Source organism: Ursus maritimus, unplaced genomic scaffold (genome assembly GCF_017311325.1).
Source record: "Ursus maritimus isolate PB19 unplaced genomic scaffold, ASM1731132v1 scaffold_19, whole genome shotgun sequence".
Taxonomy (NCBI): Eukaryota; Metazoa; Chordata; class Mammalia; order Carnivora; family Ursidae; genus Ursus; species Ursus maritimus.
In genome coordinates, this window is record NW_024424341.1 from 52,388,254 (window position 1) to 52,408,538 (window position 20,285).

At 56.2% G+C, this 20,285-nt stretch overlaps 2 protein-coding genes across 3 annotated transcripts in view; one reads left to right on the forward strand and one right to left on the reverse strand.

Moving 5' to 3' along the window:
• Positions 1-6,354: 6,354 nt before the first annotated feature.
• ZNF574 (zinc finger protein 574) lies at positions 6,355-11,818 on the reverse strand. The gene is made up of 2 exons (XM_040634056.1): positions 11,666-11,818; positions 6,355-9,333 (listed from the first exon to the last, which is right to left on the reverse strand). Exon 2 carries the CDS (start codon positions 9,311-9,313, stop codon positions 6,623-6,625), a length of 2,691 nt encoding a protein of 896 aa, XP_040489990.1. The 5' UTR covers positions 9,314-9,333; positions 11,666-11,818; the 3' UTR covers positions 6,355-6,622.
• Positions 11,819-19,457: 7,639 nt separating this feature from the next.
• The window catches only part of GRIK5 (glutamate ionotropic receptor kainate type subunit 5), a 45,139-nt gene continuing 44,311 nt past the window's right edge, over positions 19,458-20,285 (forward strand). For both annotated transcript variants that reach the window (XM_040634057.1, XM_040634058.1), the window contains exon 1: positions 19,458-20,275. In XM_040634057.1, the coding sequence (XP_040489991.1) occupies positions 20,125-20,275 (151 nt within the window). In that variant the 5' untranslated portion in view covers positions 19,458-20,124. The remainder of the gene's footprint in view (positions 20,276-20,285) is intronic.

Here is a 20,285-nt window from a genome sequence, read left to right on the forward strand (position 1 = left end):
AAAAAAAACCCCAAAAAACAAAACAAAAAAAACCCACCAAAAAGACAAACAAACAAAAAAAACCCAAAAAAACAAAAAAACCAAAAAAAAAAAAGGAAAAAAAAAGAAAAAAAAGGAAAGAAAATCCAGGACTCACCACCACCCACTTCATCCTGCTTCCTTCCCATCAAGTCCTGCCACCCGGGACCTCTCCCGCACCCTGCACCCCGGTGTGGGGGGAGTGGGACAGAGAGGAGAGGAGGAAGCAGGGGCAGGGATGGGGCCGATGCCCTGACATTGGTGGAGGGACCCCCGTGCAGCCGGGGATGGGGGGGACCCTCCCCATCCAACCCCCATAACTGGGAAAAGAAAAACAAGAAAAAAAAGGAAATTCCTGGGAGGGGAAAAATAACCAAATCCCAAGCTTTAACTACAGCTGTGAAACCAAATATTGGGAAGGGGGTGGGAGGGAGGGAGGGGCAAGTGTGCCCCAGGTCTCCCCCCTGGGCCCCCCTCCCCCGAGGACTCGAGATAAGGCACCAAATACCTCATAGAACTTTAATGTTAAAAAAAGGAAACCAAATATCGTTGGCTGGGGGCCAGCCAGGGCAAGGGGCTGGGGGATGGAGGGAGCCAGGGTTGGGAAGGTGATGGGGAATTCATGCCCCCCACCCCGCCCTGCCCCTTCCGCTCCAGTATCCCCTGTCTCGACTCCGGGAAACAAAACTATCTCATCGTTTTTATTTTGTGGTCTGTACAGAGCCTGTGTCCGTGTGTCTGTGTGTGAGCGAGAGAGTTGGGGGGCTGGGGGACTTTATGTGGGAGATGGGGAGGGAGACCCCAAGCTAGGCTCTGGGCTAGGTGAGATGTCTGAGGTGGGGGGCCAGTGGCCTGGGCTAGAAAAAGAGGAAGATGAGTGAATTGGAGGAACGGGGAGCCTTCTGAATTTCTCTTCTCCCCAACCCTGACCTCCTACTTGAGGGAGGGACAGAGAACGGGTCTACCCTAATGGTGGGCCTTTTGTGCCAAAAAAAAAAAAAAAAAAAAAAAAAAAAAGCCAGTAACTAAAACACCTCTCTGTTCTCTTCTGGGACGGTTGGTCGGTTGGTCGGGGCTGGAAGTGGGAGGGAGGGTGTGGGGGTATAAGTGGAGTGGATGGAGATGGGGAACCCAAGCCCTTTAGGAGTTGGGGCTAAGATCAGGAGGGGAGGGAAGGGTATGAGCCCCCCCCCCATCTCCTCCCTGGGGAAGGCTAAGAGAGGGTCTCTAAGCCCTGCACCCTGGGCAGATGGGCTAAGGGATTAGCCTTGTAGGTGATGACCTGACTAATTTCCTTGCCTACCCAAATCCCAGGGTGCCTCTCTCTCCCTTTAGCCCAGGGTAGGGGAAACTGAGTGAGAGAGAGAGTGAGACCGACTGAGCAAGATTGAGACACGCGGGCCCCCACTGGCCTCCGAGTGGGAAAGGCAAGTGCGAGAGATAAAGGCCTCCAAGAGAAAAAAGAAACAAACCAAAGATTTAACCATTAAAAAAAAAAAAAAAAAAACCACAGACAACTCCGCTACCTTTTTATACGTTGGAAAAAAAAGTGAAAAAAATTAAAAAATAAAAATTAAAAAAAAATACACAAAAACTCCAAGCCGCAGTTCCTTCATGCGGTTTGAACTTTGACCTCAGCAGTCTCCAAAGCAAGATGACGATGACAAAGGCGAAAAAGAAGAAAAAAATAATGTATATTTTTAAGTATTTGTCCTTGAAATGTTAGCTCCTTGTTAAACAAACACAAAAAGGAGAGAAAAATCTACAGAAGTGTTGCTGGGACGGAGACAACTATTTACTATGTCTGTGACCCCTCCCTTCTGCCTCCCCTTCCTCTCCTCTATCCCTGCTGCCCCGCACCCAGCCTGTCCTCCAAGCCCAGGGGCTCAGTATTTATTTATTTACATAATTGCAGGGTGACTGGGGCCTCTCTCCACTTGCAGAGAGGGCCTTTGGATCATGATGGGGTGGGGAAGGGGCAAGGAGTCTTTGGGGGAAAAGCAGGGGCCTGATCTTGGATCAACTCCTCTCTGCTAGCTCCCTTCTGGCTTCCTACCCCACTGCTGCCACCCTCACCTCCCAAATCCAAGCCTGCATTAGGGCAAGATGACCACCCACCTTATAAAGATCTGAGTGGCTCAGCCGCATCTGGGGTGGGTATCTCCCACCCACTCCTTCAGATGACCAGGTTGGAATGGGGAGGGGAGGAGGTGGCAAGTAGCGGGCAAGGGAGACCAAGAAGTGGTGTCTGGAAATGAGTAGGCTTGGAGGAGACCTGCCTTTCATCCGTTCTCAGCAAGTTAGCCCCACTTTCAGTTCTGTCTGACCCCTGTGTTGGTAGCCCCTCCCTACCCATCCCGTACCCCCTCCCTGTCTCTTCTCGTGGTAGCGGGTTAGCGTTTCAGTGTTCTTAACTCCAATCTGCTTGTTCATTGTACAATGTGCTTCTTTTAAGGCCCCATTTTTGTAACTTGAGTGTGTCATTCATCTGAACAACATCAAAAAATAAAAAAGTAAAAACTGTACAGAGAGAAATGCTGCCTGCTCTCCTGTGGTCTCCTCTCTGTTCTGGTAAGGGTGGTGGGTATGTGTGTGCTGCAGAGGGTGGAGGGGGTGTTGGCTTTGCCTCTGTTCAAACAGTGAATGTTCAGAAGTGAGGCCCGAGCCGTGTTTTCACCCATCAGAACCAAGTCTCAGAATTCAGGATGAATTCAAATTTCTGAATTCACATCTCAGTTCTGCCATTTTATAGCTGTGTGACTTTTGATATCTGACCTTCAATATCTTCATCTGTAACAATATGAACAACACCAGCCCTGTGGGGTTGCAAGAATTACATGAGATGACAAGTGCTGAGGACAGCTCTCTAGCGCACGGTCTTCATGAAATGAGAACTATGGGAAAGCCAGGAAGCCAGTGAGTCTTCCCCACTTCCATCCCCAGAGGACTATCAAGACCCTTAAAAAACAGTTGACTTTGAAGTTGTGTGGTGGTACAAGGTATGCTCTTTTTTGGAGTGACATTAACTCTCACTCATATTTTTTGTGCCCAGCTTGACTAGGTCATTTGGCAAGAACAATGGCTTTACAGGCCAGGCCATGGGCTGATCCCCAAGACCTCACCACTGAAAATCAGAAATGGCGTCAACAACTGGGTTTTCTCACTGGCATCATGTCTCCTTGTCACTGTTCCATCCCTCTGATGTATGCTTGGCACACAGATGCTGGGATTCTGCAAATTCGACAAGACGGGATGGGGGTGACAGGAGAAAGGAAAAGAACGGGAAGAGGAGTTGGATCGCTTAGGTAAGACGTATTAGCACTGCATTGTTTTGGCAAGATTGAAAAAAAAAAAAAGCACCTCTCCAACTCCCAAGACAAGTCAGTAGGGATGGGGAAGTGGGATGTTGGTATAGAGGAAGGCCAGTTGGTCCAGCCCCCTCCGGTAGGCTGGTGCGGTCAGAACCATACAGACCCAGGTTCCTTGTCACCCAGGCCATCCTGTGACGAGCACAGATAGTACACCTTTGACCATCCCCTTGCAGCCCCATGAATGTGCCCGACTGCTCCACATGCCCTTCCTCATAGTCATACTTGGCCTTTCTCTTGTCAAGAGCGTAGTGGACACTAGCGGACCACTGTTGGGTTCCCTCGACTTTTCTTCTGTTTATTCAGCTTCCAGATCCAAGTAAAAATAGGCAGTGCAAGGCTCTTCTTAGAGGAGTCAGCAACCTGCATCAGAATTGGTGTTTGTTTATTTATCTGGGCGGGGAAAGGCAGAGGGAATCTTTTTTTTTTTTTTAAGATTTTATTTATTTGACAGGCAGCGAGAGAGGGAACACAAGCAGGGGGAGTGGGAGAGGGAGAAACAGGCTTCCTGATGAGCAGGAAGCCCGATGCGGGGCTCGATCTCAGAACGCTGAGATCATGACCTGAGCCCAAGGCAGACGCTTAATGACTGAGCCACCCAGGCGCCCCAGGCAGAGAATCTTAAGCAGGTTCCACGCCCAGCGTGGAGCCCAATACAGTGCTTAATCTCATGACTTTGAGATCATGACCTGACTCCAAATCTACAGTAGGATGCTTAACCAGTGGAGTCACCCAGGCCCCCCTATTTATTTTTAAAGATTTTAAGTAATCTCTACACTCAACGTGGGGCTTGAACTCACAACGCCAAGATCAAGAGTCGCACTCTCTACTGACCGAACCAGCCAGGAACCCCAGAGCTGGTGTGTTTAAAATGCAGATTCCTGGGGGCACCTTGGGTGGCTCAGTCGGTTAAGCATCTAACTCTTGATTTTGGCTCAGGTCGTATCTCAGGTAGTGGGGTTGAGCCCAAAGTCGGGCTCCGTGCTGGGTGTGGAGCCTGCTTGGGATTCTCTCCCTCCCTCTCTAGGAAAAAAAAAAAAGTAAAATGCATATTCTTGGATCTCATCCAGTCCCATTTTGCTGGATCTGCATCTTTGGGGGGAACTGCCTCACCAACATTAAAGTTCAAGAACCCTTCCCTGTCCAACTCAAACCCCAGCATCCAACAAGGGTTTGATTCTTGCCATCTTTTTTTAGGACAGTGGTTCAACTGAGGACAATCAAGTTTCAGCAGGGTGATGGTGAACGATGAGTCTTGTTCATCAATGTGTTTGCACACATCAACTTTTCTCAGGGTGGGAGTCTAAAGTTTTCATTAGAAACTCTTAAAAGGAACCACAGTTGAGGAAGGGTGATGACCCCACTGTCACAGAGCCATTCTTCTCTGCTGAATCTTGGTGTCAACCAGCACCCTTAGGGTTCCCTGCTCCCCTATTCCTGTCCCTTTTCTTGATTCAACCTGATTTTTATTGGGTTTGGCAAGGATAAAGCCTCCAATTGTTCTAAGCACTTATTTGATACAACTTTCAGGATTTTGCTGCTTTTCTTGGGAGGAGGCAGTCTGAGAATGAATCTCTACCCGGGGATTGAAGGGAATCTGGCATCGGGGCTAAGATGGCTCGAGTCATTGCTCCAAGGGCACGAGGTCACTAAAAGATGGTACCCGTGACCCACACACTCTGCTGGAAAACAACTGCTTAACAGGTAACTGCTCTTCATTAGGGCAGTCAGGTTATCAAACAGGTGATTTTTTTCTTTAATAAAGTAAGGCTCAAGTAGTAAAGTTTCTATTACAGGTTAGGAGACTTGGCTTCTAGTCCTGGTCCACAACCTGTGGCCTTGGTAAGTCTTCCCTCTCTCAAGCCCTCATTTTTCACCTGAACGTAAGGCGAAACCAGTGTATATCTCTGAGCCCGGTGCCCAGAGGCTACTGGACTAGTGAAGGGGGCCGAGAGTAACAGAGTCTGAGTGGGAGAGCTCTCAGGCCTCCCCTTCCCTGGTTTCAATAGTTTCCCTTCACCTCTCATTTATTAGGGGTTGAAATACAAATTTTCTCCAACAGACTGGAGTATGAAGTAACCTTGGCAGGGCTTATTTTTCTTGGGCTGAGGCTCTTAGAGACAAGACAAGCGTAGCAACTGAGCATTCCCACCAGTCACCATCTTCTTGACCCCCACCCCCCCAAGTATGTAGAAGGCAGCAGACTGCAGAGGAAGCATATGGGCAATTCAACCAGATGAAGCTAGGCTTAAATTCAAGTTCTATCCTATGTGGGTTGAATGACCGTGGGCAAATCACTCCCTGCTTCCAACTTCAGACTCCTTCCCTGCAAGGTGTTCTCACAGATAAGTGTGACTGTTACAAAAACATAAGAAAGTTCTTGAGACAAACTAGACAAACACCAGCTATCCACTCCAACCCCCCCTCTCCCCACGTCTGTTGGCTAAGCCAGAATTCAATTCTAGGTGGGTGTCAAGGTAGCTCTCCTTATGAGGCTGCCTACCCCCAGGATCTTCCCAACTCTGCAGTTGGGTCTGGTCCCAGGAACCACCCTCCTCTACTGCCCTGGAGATCATGCCTTTCCCAGACCTGCATTTGCCCTCAGGGATTTGTAGTGAGACCAGATGGCCTTGGGGGAGATGGCTCACATCAGGCCAGAAGTGGGGGGCAGAAGTGGTGAGAAAAAATTCTGAAGATTTTTCCAAGTGTTCCTGCCACCAATTGAAACAACTTCAGGTTTTTCTATGGGGCTGTGGGGACCTCTAGTGGCAAGACAGCCACACTGCTTCCCCTCTAGCAGCAGGGTGAAGTCCCTGCTCCCTGAGCCAGACCCTCTGACTCCAGGTCCTCTTCAGTAAATGTCTACTGAGCTCCTACTACTTGCCAGGCCCTGTTCCGGATGCTGAAAAAGCCATAAAAAGTCAGCTCCCAAATTCCACCCCACACAGTTGGGCCAGACAAAAACATGTAAATGTTCAGTCTTTATTGACTGTTTCATCTTGGGGCCACCAGCACTAACAGGTGGAAGGTGGGGGTGGGGTGGGGCACCTTTTATGCATATCAAGGACCCCAGAGCGACCCCCTCGGAAGAGAGAATAAATCCAGTTACAGAACTTATATGGCGGTTAGGAGAGGTGGAGGAAGGGGCACAGTATCTACAGAGACTTAAGAGGATGCTGGAGGACGTTCTTCAGCAACAGGGCCTGGGTGGCGCTGAAGAGGGAAAAGGGGCAGGGTCAGCCACTGATCTGGACCCCCTCGGCCTCAGCCAGAGGATAGATCTCAATGGCCTCCACCAGGGGCAGCGCCTCCACGGCAGTCTCCATGACGGCCAGACCAACGGCAGCCTCGGCTTCTGCCAGCTGCTGCCGCACGGCTGCCTGATGCTGCTGCTGGTGGGTCTTGCGGTGCTTCCATAGGTTGGAGAAGGAGCGGTAGCTCTTGCCACAGTCAGGGCAGGAGTAAGGCCGCTCCCCCGTGTGAATGCGGCGATGCTCTGCCAAGCGCATGGAGATGGCAAAGGCCTTGCCACACACTTCGCAGGCAAAGGGCCGCTCGCCTGTGTGCAGGCGCCGGTGGTCCTTCAGGTGGGTACTCTGACGGAAGGCCTTGCCGCAGTCCGGACACGGGTACGGCCGCTCCCCCGTGTGGATGCGCCGGTGCACCTGCAGCGAGGTCTCTGTGCTGAACAGCTTCTTACACTCGCTACATTCCAGGCCCCGGCGGCGGGCAGGGGCGGCAGGTACTGCGGGGGCCGTGCCCCCCAGGGTGGTTGGGGAGGCAACCGGCGTGCGAGTGGCCCGGGGGGCTCGGGGGGCCGGGGGCTCCTTAGCCAGGACCTCGCCCGGCCCAGCAGCTGCATGGGCCGCCTCGTGCGCCTGCAATCGAGCCGCTGAGCCCACTTTCTTGCCACAGGTGCCGCACTCGAAGCGCCGGGGGGCCTGGGCCGCAGCAGCAGCACAGCGGTGCTCCCGGAGCCGCAATGAGGAAGGGAAGGCAGCCCCACAGGATGGGCAGCGGTGGGGCTGGCGGCCGGCATGGGCCACGAGCTGGTGCACCTCCAGCAGCCGGCGCAGCAGGAAGGAGCGGGGGCACTCGCGACACTTGTAGGGGTACTCGCCCGTGTGATGGTAGCGGTGCATGAGCAGGCGGTAGGGGCGGTGAAAACGTACCCCACACTCCTGGCAGCGGTAGGGGAAGTGCTGGGCGTGCACCAGGCGATGCTGCCGCAGCGTGGAGCTCTGCGTGAAAGCCTTGCCGCAGTCCCCACACCGGTAGGGCCGCTCCCCTGTGTGTGTGAGCCGGTGGCGGGCCAGGTTGGCGGGTGAGTTGAAGGGCTTGGAGCAGTCTGGGCAGGGGAAGGGCCGTTCGCCTGTGTGTGTGCGCAGGTGGTTACGCACGTGGGACTTCTTCTTAAACATCTTGCCACAGATGCCACACTTATGGCGCCGCTCCAGCCGATGCACAAAACGCTGGTGCCGGGTCAGCTGTAAGGCCTTGCCAAACTCGCGGCTACACAGGAGGCAGCGGTAGGTGCCCGAGGCAGCTGGCCCTCCTGAGCTCTCTTCGGTCACAGGAGGCTCTGGCGCCTCGGACTCTCCAGTCTCTGCCGCAGCTGGCTCAGGGAACCCAATGACAGGCTCCTCGGGGGGAACCGGTGTGGTGGGCAGGGGGACGCCCCCCGCCCCGTGTGTACGCCGATGATACAGGAACTTGGTGAGGTTGACGAAGGTCTTTCCACATGGACACGAGTGCAGAGGATTTGGGGTGTGGGCTCGCCGGTGGGCTAGGAGCAGGGCCTCTGTGCCAAAGGCCAGGCCGCAGTCCACACACAGGAAGTGAGACTCACTGCTATGGTCTCCGAGGTGCTGGTCTAGACTGGAAGGGCTGGGGAAGACGCGACTGCACAGAGGGCACTTAAAGACGCCCTCCCGATGACTCCGCAGATGCTGCTGTAGCTGGTGAGGTGAGAGAAAGAGCTGGTCACACGCGGAGCAAAAGAGCTCCTGGGTGGCTGTCCCGCCCGGCTCTCCACTGTTGTTCCTCCGGGCCCTGCGCCCCCGTCGATCACGCCCAATGGCTTCACCGTTGCGCAACTCATAACTGTGGTCAGAGGATGGCAGGGGATCGGGCTGGGACACAGGCACCTCTGTGGGTGATGGAGTCAGGGTCTCCTGCTGCAAGGCAGGCTCTTCCGACTCTGGGACCGGGGCAGGGAAGTGGGTGGCCTGGTGCTCCAGGAAGTCGGCTGGAAGCTGGAAGAGCTGCGAGCACTCGGAGCACTTGTAGAGGAGCAGCTCCACCTCAGTCACCACCTCAGTGGTGGCGGCGGCGGCAGAAGGGACAGCTGCCCCTTCCCCACCCTCCTCTGCCTTGCGGTAGGAGTGCTCCACGGCCACACGGGCCTGGCCCACGGGGGGCCCCAGGACCACCGGGGACCCCAGGACCACCGGGCCCGGAGGCTTGGTGGGAGTGCCCCGGAGGTGTGTCTGCCGGTGGTTCAGCCAGAGCTCCTGGCTGGCGAAGAGAGCCTTGCAATCCACACACTCGTAGTGGATGGTACTAGAGCTCAGTGTGGGTGCCTTGGGTGGCGGCTCTGCCGGCACCGCCTCCGGGGGAGCCATCATCTTCAGGTGCAGCTCCTGGTGCTCCAGGAGCTGGCTAGGGGACATGAGCAGCTGTCCGCACTCCAGGCACTGGTACTGGCTCTCCTGCACCAGGGTCTGATAGAGGCCCGTGCCGGAAGCTGCCTCCGTGGCCACCGTGACTCCAGGGTCAGCCACACCCACCAGCTCGAAGTGCTGCTGGGGCACATGGGAGTTCTGGTGCATGAGCACCTCCTCCAGGGACCCATACAGCTGGTTGCACTCGGAGCAGACATAGCGGTGCTCAATGTACAAGACTGTCTCCTCGGATTCCTCGGTCATGGCGGCAGCAAGGCCCTGGGCTGTGAAAAGAAAGAGGTGGGGACAAATCCCAGCTAAACTGCTGTTTCCCCCGTCCTTCTCAGGGACAATTTTTTCCCTTTAGCACTCCCCGCCAAAACCTTGTATTTTACCCTCTAACTTCTTGCTTCCATTTACCAGTCCCAGCCCCCTCCCTAGCAATCCTTCCTCCCCTGAACACACAAGACTACCAAGCACAGAGCTTTCCCAGCAGTCCCTTCCCAGAATCTACCCCAAGTCTCACCTCTGAATCAATGTGCATCAAACTCCACCCACCAGATCCTGGTAACCTGTCCAACCCCTCACCTCCCATGCCTCTCACCAGGCCCAGAGCCGCGCGCATCGCACGGGAACCTGTGTCCCCTGCACTTGAGCCTTCTTCCGCTGACTTCCTCTCCTTACCAACTCACTACCCCATTCCTGCTCCTCGGTGCCTGGGGGAGTCTTCACAGGCCCTAATTGCTGCCACTTCTCCCAGCCCCCCCTCCTCCTGTTCCCTCCTCTAGGTTCCTGACATCTTTTTACACCAGAGGACTCAAACTGCCCCAAGGACCTGCCACTTTCTGCGCATGGTACAGCCCTTCTCCTTTACATAGGCCTGTTACACACTGTCTCTCCCTCTGGTGCCCAGATCCCTCACATCATACTCGCCCTTCCCTCACCCAACTTGTCTCATGTTGGCCTAACCCATCACTACACCTACACTTTTGCCTCCGTGACCACTTCCCCATGATACCCACCTCCCCCTCTTCAAAGTACTTAAACTTCTCTACAAATCAAAGCCCTCTCCCACAGCCCTAACCCGCTATCCAGAATACTCAGCCCCACTTCACAAAAGCCTAACCCTTTCTTCACACCTATATTCTACCCGTCACCCCAACTCGTGTCTTAGACACTCTTCACAGTAATTACTTCTTTACAATGAGACCTCACCTACAATTCTAATCCCCCCTGGGGTACCCAGATCCCCTCTTCTACCCCAACCACTACAGGGATGCTCCAGGTGCCTCTTCATATCAACCTCAGCCCCTCTTCTTTACAAAATGACCCCGCCTAACCCATTTCAGGGATGCCCAGACCCCCTTTCACATTAAAATACCCAAGCTTTTCTTCTTTGCAAAAAGACCCTTTCCCACCCTAGACCATTCTAGGGATGCCCAGATCCCCTCTTTATATCAGCATAAACCCCTCTTCTTTGCAAAAAGACCCAACCCTGCTCTAACCCATTCCAGGGATGCTCAGACCCCCTCTTCATAACTTAGTTTCTCTCCTTTGCAAAAAGATTCCAGCACATGCTCTAACCCAATCCAGGGAGATCCAGACTACCCTTCACAAAGGCTTAAACTTTCACACATACTCCCCCCATTGCCCAAATCCCCTTTAGGAACACCCAGACACTACCTTCTTATGCTGAACCCCTCCGCCCCCCAAGTTAGACAGAGGATAGCCAGGCCCCTCTTCCTCTCACCCTGGGGATACCCAGACCCCCAACTTCTTGTCAACCTAACAGCTCATTCTCATTCCAGCGATACCAGGACCTTCCCCTACTTAGCACAGGGACCTTTCCACCACCCTAACCTCCAGGGATACCCAATTCCCACTCTTCACCTTGACCTAATTCCCTGTACTTTTCAAAAACATTACCTCTACCCAACCTATCCTAGGGACACCCAGACATCCTTTTCACGTAACATAACCCTTTGCACAGAGACTCCTCTCAACCCATTCCAACGGTACCCCCCCAACTCCTCTTCACATTAATGTAACCCCATTCTCAATACCCGGACCTCTGCCTCAGCTCCAAATCCTCCCTCCAGGGATATTCGTTTGCTAATATCTTTTCACACCAAGCCCCTCTCCCTGGTCTAATTCCTTCCAGGCGTTAACTATGTTTATCTCCTTATATGTTAACTTAATATCCTCTTTTCTCACGCCCTAACCCCCTCCCCAGACACTCAAGCCCCCTCTAACCGACCACCCCGCTTCGGTCCTGGCAGGCCCCACCACCAGACTTTGGCCCGGATACCCCCCTGGAGCCTGGGAGACTCTCCCCGGGGCAGCTCTAACACCTCCCTTCCCACCCAGGTCCCTCCCAGCCCCCGGCCCGAGCCCCGCCCCTCCTCACTCAGCCCAGCACACGACTCTAGCCCCCTTCCCCACCCGGCCCCCCGCCCGGCCGCCCGCGCGCCCCGCAGGCCGTTGGTGCTGCTCCGCCCTCCCCGCCCGGCGCGCGCCCCCTCCGGCCCTCAGTGCGCAGGCGGGGTGGCGTGGGGAGGCCGGGAGCGGGGGAGGGGGGGAGCCGGGCCGGCCTGTCGCGCGCCCGCCCGCACTCACCCGCCTCCGCCGTCTCGCACGTCCCGGGCCTAGGCCCGGGCCGCCGCTCCCCTCGCGCGGCCACCCTACCGCTGCGCCCTCTCTAGCTCCCGCCGTCGCCTCTCGTCTGCTCCGCAGCCTCGCTCTCGCCCCCAATCGCCCTCAGCAACGCCCCGCCTACCTTCCTCCTCGGCCGCTCCGCGAACGGCGGAACGCGCCCAATCAGCGTCCGTCTGGCTCCTGCCGTTTGACCAATCGACGCTCACGTCTCTGAGCCTTGGGCCAATAGTATGGAGCGTCGGGATCCGCCGCAGTGCCTAACCAATCCTCCAGCGATGTCCCCTCACGGGCCGGCCCCCGGGCTGATAGTGTCCGCCTCCTTAAGCCCCCTGGAGGATGCTCCTCCTCCAGCTTCTCGTCGACTCCGCCTGACGCCTGAAGAAGGGAGGGCAGCGCGGTGACGTCAGGCGGCAGAGCGAGGCTGCGGGCGCCATCTTGGGGGCGCCGGGCAGGAGTCGGGTCGGGTTCGAGGGGGGAAATTGGAGAAATTGAGGCACACGACACCCAGAGGGTGGGGGCGGGGGAGCCGTGGCGCAGGAACCCCCGAGGAGTGAAGGGAGAAAGTGAAGCACCTGTCAGCGCGAAGCGGGGAGGGAAAACTGCAGCACCAAGCACATGGAGGGAGTAAAAAGGGAAACTGAGGCACCAGACTCCTTTTATTAGAAAGAGGAACGAAGGCAGCAAGAAGGAAGGGGAGAAAGACCGAGGGACATTGAGGGAGGGGAAAGGAGAAATGTCAAAGGGGAAGCAAGGAGCGCGGGGATCTGAGGGAGGGAGGAAAACGTGAAGGAGGGAGGAAATGGAAAATGGAATAAAGAAAAAGCAAAGACAGCTTCATTGGAAGAAATGGGGAGTGTGGGGGGTAGAAGACCTGAAGGACAACTAGGGTGAGAACCTGCAGAAAGTGACCCTGTGGCAGATGGACTCTGCTCTGCTACCTTCCATGGTGCCTTCCTCTTAGGCTGACCCAGGGCGACTCAAAGGGTAGAGTCTCCCTTTGTCCAAGGGACCCTGCCCATTCCTATTCATCTCCTCTTCAGCGTGCTGTTATGTTTCCAGAGCTACTCTGTGAACGCAAGGACTGGGAAGTTGCAAGAAATTCACTTGTTCTAACTAGCTGCCCCCCCCCCCATTTCTCAAATGAATAAACTGAGTCTCAGAGGATTTGGTTTTTTACCTTTCTGAGGCTAAAAGCTACTGAGGGGGACGTCAGGGTGGCTCAGTCAGTTAATCGTATACCTTCAGCTCAGGTTATGATCCCAGGGTACTGGAATCGAGTCCCTTGTCGGGCTCCTCGCTCAGCGGGAAGCCCATTTCTCCTCCCTCAGCCTGCTGTTCCCCCTGCTTGTGCTCTGTCTCCCTGTCAACAAACAAACAAACAAACAAACAAAAACCAAAAGAAACAAAAAACCACAACTACTAGGGACCCCAAATACAGAACAGGACAGGTCTGACTCTTTGGTCATCACCTTTGCTGTGTCCTTCAAATGGTTTCTAACTGGGTGTCCTAACTTTCCCCTAAATTAAAATCCCTAACACCAAGCCAGTGTAATTAAACCAGGCTGTCTGGATTGAAATCCTGACCTGGCCACTTTCTAGCTATTGTCTTGGACAAGTCAACTCCCCTGTGCCTCAGTTTCCTCATCTGTGAAATGAGGATAATATCCCCTGTGTCATGGTTGTGAGGCACAGAGTAAACACTATGTAAGAATTATTTTTATTAGGACTTCAAGGAACTCAGTAATAATAGCTAATATGTCCTGAATGTGTTATGATGTGCTAAGTATTGTGTTTACTGCTTTGTACGCCTTATCAGTTTAATCATTTCAACAACCCTAGGAGGGAAGAGTTACTGTTCTCACTTTACAAAGAGACTGGGGCCCAGAGAAGTTAAGTAGCTTGCCTATCTTTAGGAGGAGACAGAGCCAGGGTTCCAACCCAGGAGTCGACTCAAGGGTCTATGCTCTTGGCCCCCAGGCTCTACTGCCTGGCAGGTGGTGGTCCTGTCCCTCATGGCATGTTGAGTGGATGAATGCAAGAAGTAGAGAAAAGAACTTGGTGGGAATGCATGAGCTCTAAAGCTGGTAATATGGGTTTGCCATCAGCGTGAAATCAACTGGGGCAGGAGCCAGAGAACCTGGAAGCTAGACTCGGCCTTTGATAGGCTCCGTGCACTTGGGCAGGTTCTCACTCCCGCTGAAGCCCCCTTTTCCACCTGAAAACGCAAGGGTCCAGCTTGGCGTGTCAGGCCCTTTTCTGCTCGGACCTTCTGCTTGGACTTCCCAGTTTATCCGGGTCAACTAGCTAGGTTCCTTCTTTTCTGATGATACAGGAGTAAGCTGAGACCAGATCAGTCTTTCTGGAGGTGGTGGCATGGGACTAGATTTCTGGGGTAGGTTTATTTTAGAGAGGATAGGCATTCTTTGCTGGGGTCCCTGCATAAGCAAAGGCCTAGAGGCTGGCGAGAGTCTAGGCTTTCAGCCTTAGCGGGAGCTGAGGGTGGGTGTTGGGGGACCATAGGTGTTGCCCATGTAGAGTGAGGAGGTGTGTGCAAAGTTGGTGGTCCTTCAGGGAACATTGTATGTGTCAGGTGTATGTTAGGCATGCTCCATGTGGGATGAGGGCTTTCTATGCCAGGCTGGTGTAAGGGTTGCCATGTGCCCTGTGTGTGTGTGTGTGTGTGTGTGTGTGTGTGTGAAAGGCATATGGTCACGTGTGCTGGGGGGCTGCACGTGAGTGTGTCAGTGTCTCCTCCCCATCACGAGCATTGGGGGTGGTGGTGAGTCACGGGCTCAGCCTTCAGCGCCAACTGTCATGTTCCTTCCCCCCAAATTTCACCCCCCACCCAGCCATGCACCACCCACCCCCACTCCAAGATCTGTGTCACTGCTTCTGTCTTCCATCCCCCTGTCCTGCTCAGTTCCCTCTGAGAAGCTGCAGTGGGCTCCCTGGGAGGGAGTCTCCCACTTCGGCTGGCTCTGCCCTCTAGCTCCCTGCCCTTTCCCACCACTGCCTCTGCTCAGGTGGTGGCCTGAGAAGGAGGGCCTCTTCACACCACCCGCTCATGTCTGTGGGTCCCAAGGATTTCTCTATGCATTATAGACAATTCCCATACTCCGCATCCACCCCTTCCCCTCCGTGGGGGCTATTTCTACTTCTGGGGGCTTCTCCCTTATTTCCAGGGGCTGGCTGCTCCTGCCTTAGGGGACCTCTTGTGTCCACACATCCTTGTTTTCATGGGTTCCTGGTATCTGTTTCCCCCATCCCCATTTCTGTGACCTTTTCCCACTTTGCTTGGCCCACCTCCCTGTCTCTGTGATATGCATCCTTATTCCCATTTCTGTGGCCTTCTCCCGGCCCCATGGACCACTCCCCATGTCTGAGGAGTGCTTTCTGTTCCCATGGGCCTCTCTCCATCTTCTTGGGGGGCTCTCTGTGTCCACCAGCTGTCCTCATCTCTGAGGTCCTTTGCTGTCTCTGGTCTGCTCCCATGTTTCCATGGGCTTTTCTCTCTTTTCTCTGGGCTTTTCCCTGTCCTTGTCCTTGTGGGGTTTGTGGACCTTGGCCCACCTCTGTTGATGGCCATCTTGCTATTCCTCTGCATTTTTCTTGATCTCTGTAGCCCTCTACCCCCCAGCTCCATGGCCTTCTCCTCAGGTCTCCCTGCCTCTAATCTCTGTGGGCTCCTGGGCAGGGCGGTGGCATGGTGGTGGAGGGGGTGGCCACGCGAGGGGTGGGGGGTGGGGTGGGGGGGTGGGCCCTCTGTCCAATGCAGCGCCTTCCCCTCATCAGCATTCTCCTCGCGGGCCCCCCAGCCCCGACCAATACGGCCTCCCCCTCCCCCCTGACTCCCCTCCCTCCTCTTTCTCCGCCTGCCGCCCTCCCTTCCTCCTGCCCGCCCTCCTCCCTGCCTCCCTCCCTCTCTCCCTCCTCTCTCTCCCCCCGCCCCCCGCGCTCCAGGACCCAGCGCGGGCGGCGGGCGGGCAGGCAGGCAGGCGGCGGCCTCGGAGGGGAGAAGGAGAGGTGGTGGCGGCGGAGGGGGTGGTGGTGGTGGTGGTGGTGTTGGCGGCAGTGGCGGTGGCGGCAGTGGCGGTGGCGGCGGTGGCCAGCAGCAGGGAGGCAGGCCCAGCTGGGGACCCAGAGCCGGCGGCTGCGCCTCGCAGGGGACCAGGAGTCTGTGGCCAGGCCCTCCCACCGAGGCCCTGCACCGGGCGCCCCCGGGACACTCCACCCTCCTCCGCCTTCCTCTTCCACCTGCTCGTCTCCGTCCTTCCCTCCCTCCTCCTCTCCCTCCTCCCCATCCCTCCACCTCGCCAGCCCCCCTCTCGGCTCTCCGGGTCTCCCAGCACCCCGTCCTCCCCAGCCCCTCCACCCCTCGGCTTCTCCCCGCCCCTAGCATGGTTTTCCCTTGGGGGCTGAGGGCTTGAGGACTCCAGGCCCTTGCCACATCCAGGGCAGGGCCAAGGCTCCAGGGGGGAGGGGGGAAGGGGTGGCCCCCTCCCCCCAATCTAGCCCTCCCCTCCCCCACTCCTCCTGATGGCCGGCTTCCTGGTCTCCAGCCAGTCCTCGCCCCCCGTGGCCCCCCCAGGCCGGCCCGGCTAGGGGAGGGGGCGGGGGCCCTTTCCTGGGCCGGCTTCCCCCTCCCCCGGCTTTGCCTGTGCCCCCCTCCCTTCCGTTTTCACCTTCCTCTCCTCCTTTCCTCCCTCCTTCCCCTCCATTTGCTCCTTCCCCCTCTCCTCTCTCCCCTTCTCTCCTCCATTTTCTCCTTTCCCCTTTCTCCCTGCCCCGGCCCGCCCTCTCCGCTTCCACCTGTCCTTCCTCCTTGCTCCTGGGGACCCCCTGTTTTGGACTAGTTGGGGGCCACTGTTGGTGGCGGGGGAGGGGGCCCTGTGGACTGCCCTCTCCCCCCGCCCCGGCCACACCACCACCCAGCGCCAGAGCATCTCCCTGCTGTCTTTCTCGGGCCTCGAGGGAGCCCAGCCCTCCGTCCCACCAGGATCCGTGAGTGTCTGCGGGGCGGGGGTTGGGCTGGGGACAGCCTGGGTCCTGGAAGGCTGGGCTCACGGCCGCCTGGTGGGGCCCCCACGTCCCCCTGCCCCTCCCCAAGTAGGGCCCTGCCTCGTGTCCCCCATCTCCCAACCGCCGTTCCCCTCAGCCTCTCCTCACCCTTCGTGGTGCACAGCTCAGCCTCACCCCCAGCCCCCAGCCCCCAGCCCCCAGGGTCCTGAGGGGCTGCCTGGCTCATACTTGTGGGCTCACTCCTTGTCCCGGACTCCCGGCCAGTCTCTGCCCCTGCTTTCTCCAGCCGCGGTCCCACGGTGACCGGCTCTGCGCTCTCTCTCTCTCTCTCTTTCCGCCTATCTTCTTTCCTCGGAGGCTCATCCTCTCCACCTGCCACGGGCCCATCCCTATCCCATCCACTCTCTGACTCCTGGAAATGTCTTTCTGTTTTATGATCTCCATTTCGTGTGTGTCTTGGGCCTCTCTCTGATTCTGTCCAACTTCTCTCTTCTTTGCTGTTAGACTAACTCTTGGTGTCCCTCTGTTGATCTCTCTCTCTCTCAAAACTCCCCTGTCTCTTGTCTGACTCTTTTGGTGGTACCCACGCCGCCAGGTGTGGCTCTCTGTCCATTTCTCTCTGTCCACTCTTTGCTCTGCCTGTGGCCCTGCTCCCCTGTCCTCCTCCTCTCCCCCTGCACTTGGAGGCTGTCTTCCTGTTCACTTTTCCTCCCTCCTCCCACAGATCCACACCTCTCTCCTTAGCCACTCTGGGGTCCACTTTGCCTTTTCCTTGGTGGTCTCACCCACCCCCCATCCTCTGCTCATTTCTGCATCCTGGCCTGGCCTATGGGTCCTCATTCCCCATGCCTTGGGGTTTGTGGGCTCCGGAGATTGACCACCCTCCTTCAGATCCCCTGGGTGGATGCACCTCAATGTGGACCGGGCCCCCTTACGTGGGTGCTTGCCCTGTCCCTGCCTGTGCCCCTCCAGGTTACTCACTCTTCTTCCCCGCCTCATTTCCCTCCTTGGCCCTCACTGTCATTTCTTCTAGTTTGTGCGTGTCCCACTGGCCCCTTCCCCTTCTCTAGATCTGCTGTGTGGTTCTGACACTCATTCTTCTCTTTCTCTTTCCACCTAGCTCTCTTCCTGTTCAGTTTTCTGACTTTTCCCCTCACTGCAATCCTTGCACCTGTGGTCTCCCCCTCCCCCCCCGTTTGTCTCACCGATTTCCCTTCTCACCTTGGCCATGTCTCCTGCTTGCCCGCCTGTCTGTCTCCCTCCCCTGGCAGGGCCCCTCGCTCGGCTCCTTCTGCCCATTTGGCTGCCGTGCTTCCATCTTCAGCTGGCTTTGCCTGAGTGTCTGGGCCTGTGGGGCTCAGGCCTGCCTGCTTCCCTGCCTCACGGTGGCTGGCTTATCTCTGTGTCTTTTGGTGTCTCACTTCTAGGTAACGTGTGTGTGTCCTTCTCTCTCAGTTAGCCCCAGTTACTTCTTTTTGGCCTGTCTGTCTTTCTGTCTGTGCCTTTCTGTATGTCTTTGTCCATCCATTGCCCCCCGACCCTAGCCCCCACACTTTTTCTTTTCCCACCCATGTCTGCCACCTGTGGGACCCTGCCCTCCTGGCCCCTGTCTCCCTCAGGCTTCCCTGTCCTCCAGTTTCTGTTCCCCGATTTGCCCCCAGAAGCACCCAGTGTCTTGGGATGACCCTCCCCCCCTTCGCTCCTGCCTCTCTCTAAACCCCACCCTCCACAGCCCTCCCCCTGTGAGTTCTCCTTCCTGGTGTCCAACTTGCCTTGCTCCTCCACCCTTGAAGCCTTCACTTCAGATCCAAATGACCATCTGGAGCCCCCAGCCTGTCCAGGATGCCCTCCCACCCCCAGCCCACCTTTCGCAGAGGCCCTGAGAGAGGGACCTGCTCAAGGTCAGGTGGGAGTCGGGACAGAGCAGGGACTGATAGGGTCTCCTGCTGCCCTGCCTCAGGTTCTCCTGGCCGCAAGGATGGTCCGAAGCATTGCATTGTGCCTTCTTCTTCCCCTGGCAGATTTCATTCTGCTATCTCACTAGCTCAAGCCCCCCTTCTATTGGGGGTCCAGTGGGGGTTCAGGGAGACCCCTGGGCTCACCTCACAGAACTCTAAGATTCACACTAACCCTTTCCCCTGGAAACCCAATGTCCCTTCCATTGGGGGCTGGCTCTTGGCCAGGAGAAACTGTGCATCTAGCCAAACTCAGTCCTTCTCTGGGGAGGGGGGTTTCACAGAAGGCTGGGGCACCCTGAGGGCTCTAACTCCCTGGGATGGGGCCGTTCTGGGGAGCAAAGATACACTGTTTCCCCCTACTCTTCAGCTCCCCAGAGCAGGGTGGGGGGCTGCAGTGTGGCACCTGCTTTGTCAAGCAGCTCCCTCCCTGCCTTACTCACTCTTCCAGCTACTTTGGTGGCATCTCAAGTGGGATTGTGTCCTCTCTCCATTCTGTCTTCCTGTTCTTTCTGTGTCTCTCTTGTGCCTTGATTTCCCTCTCTGCTGCCTGCCCTATGCTCCTCTCCCTGCCCTGCCCTTTCTCCACCCCCATGGCTCCCTGCCTGCTTGCCTCTTCCCTCTTCCTCCTAGTCCTGTCCTTACCTCCCAGAAATTTCTCTGTCGTCTCCATCTCTATCCCCCCCTTTTCTGTCTTCTTATTTTCTTGTTCTCTTGTATTTCTGCTTGTTTTTCTCTTTCCCCTTTTCTGAGTCTCTTTGTATTTTCTCTGTCTCAGCCTCTCTTCCTATTTTTGTCTCTCTGTTTCTCCCTTCTCTCTCTCTACTTTTTTTTTTTTTAGCCCCTTGGCTGCCTCAGATCCATCCATCTGTCTCCATCTGTGTGTCTCTGTGTGTGTCTCCATCTCTCTCCATCATTCCCCTCTCTTTCCAAGTTTCCTTAACTCCCGGATACTCTCCCCTCCAGACCCCGGATGTCCAGGCCTCTTTCCCCGTGGGATTGTGGGAGCCAGGGACGTCAGGAAAGTGGCAAGTGAGGCCTGGGATGGGGTTGCCTAGCAACCACGGCATCCTCTCCAGCCAGTTTCTGTTGCCTAGTAACAGCTGCCTGCCCAGAGACAGGGGCGGGACTGGGTGGGGGGTGGCACTTCCTGGTTTCCTGTTGCAGTAGGGACGGTCCCTGGAATTCGCTCTTACCTGAGAGTCCCCCGTTTTGGTAGCTGTGAATGTCTGCCAGCAGTGCCGGTCCCACTCGGTGCTGGGAGCTCCTTGCTTGTAGTGCTCTGTGAGCCTGAGCTTCCTTCGCAGCAATGCCCTCGGTATTGTCAGCTTCTGTCAAGGGCAGGGCCCTTCCAAGCTCACCCACAGTGTCCCGGGGTCTGTGGTCACCACCCTATCTAGCAGTCCTCCAAAGGGCTCTGAGGCCCCCCGTATCAGCAGTCTCCCCATGGGTGGGGGGCTCCCTGCAGGTGGCGAGTGGGGGCCGCGGCAGCTGCGTCCCCATGAGGAGGGGAGGAAGATGCCGGCTGAGCTGCTGCTGCTGCTGATTGTTGCCTTCGCCAGCCCCAGCTGCCAGGTGCTCTCATCACTGCGCATGGGTGAGGCCCT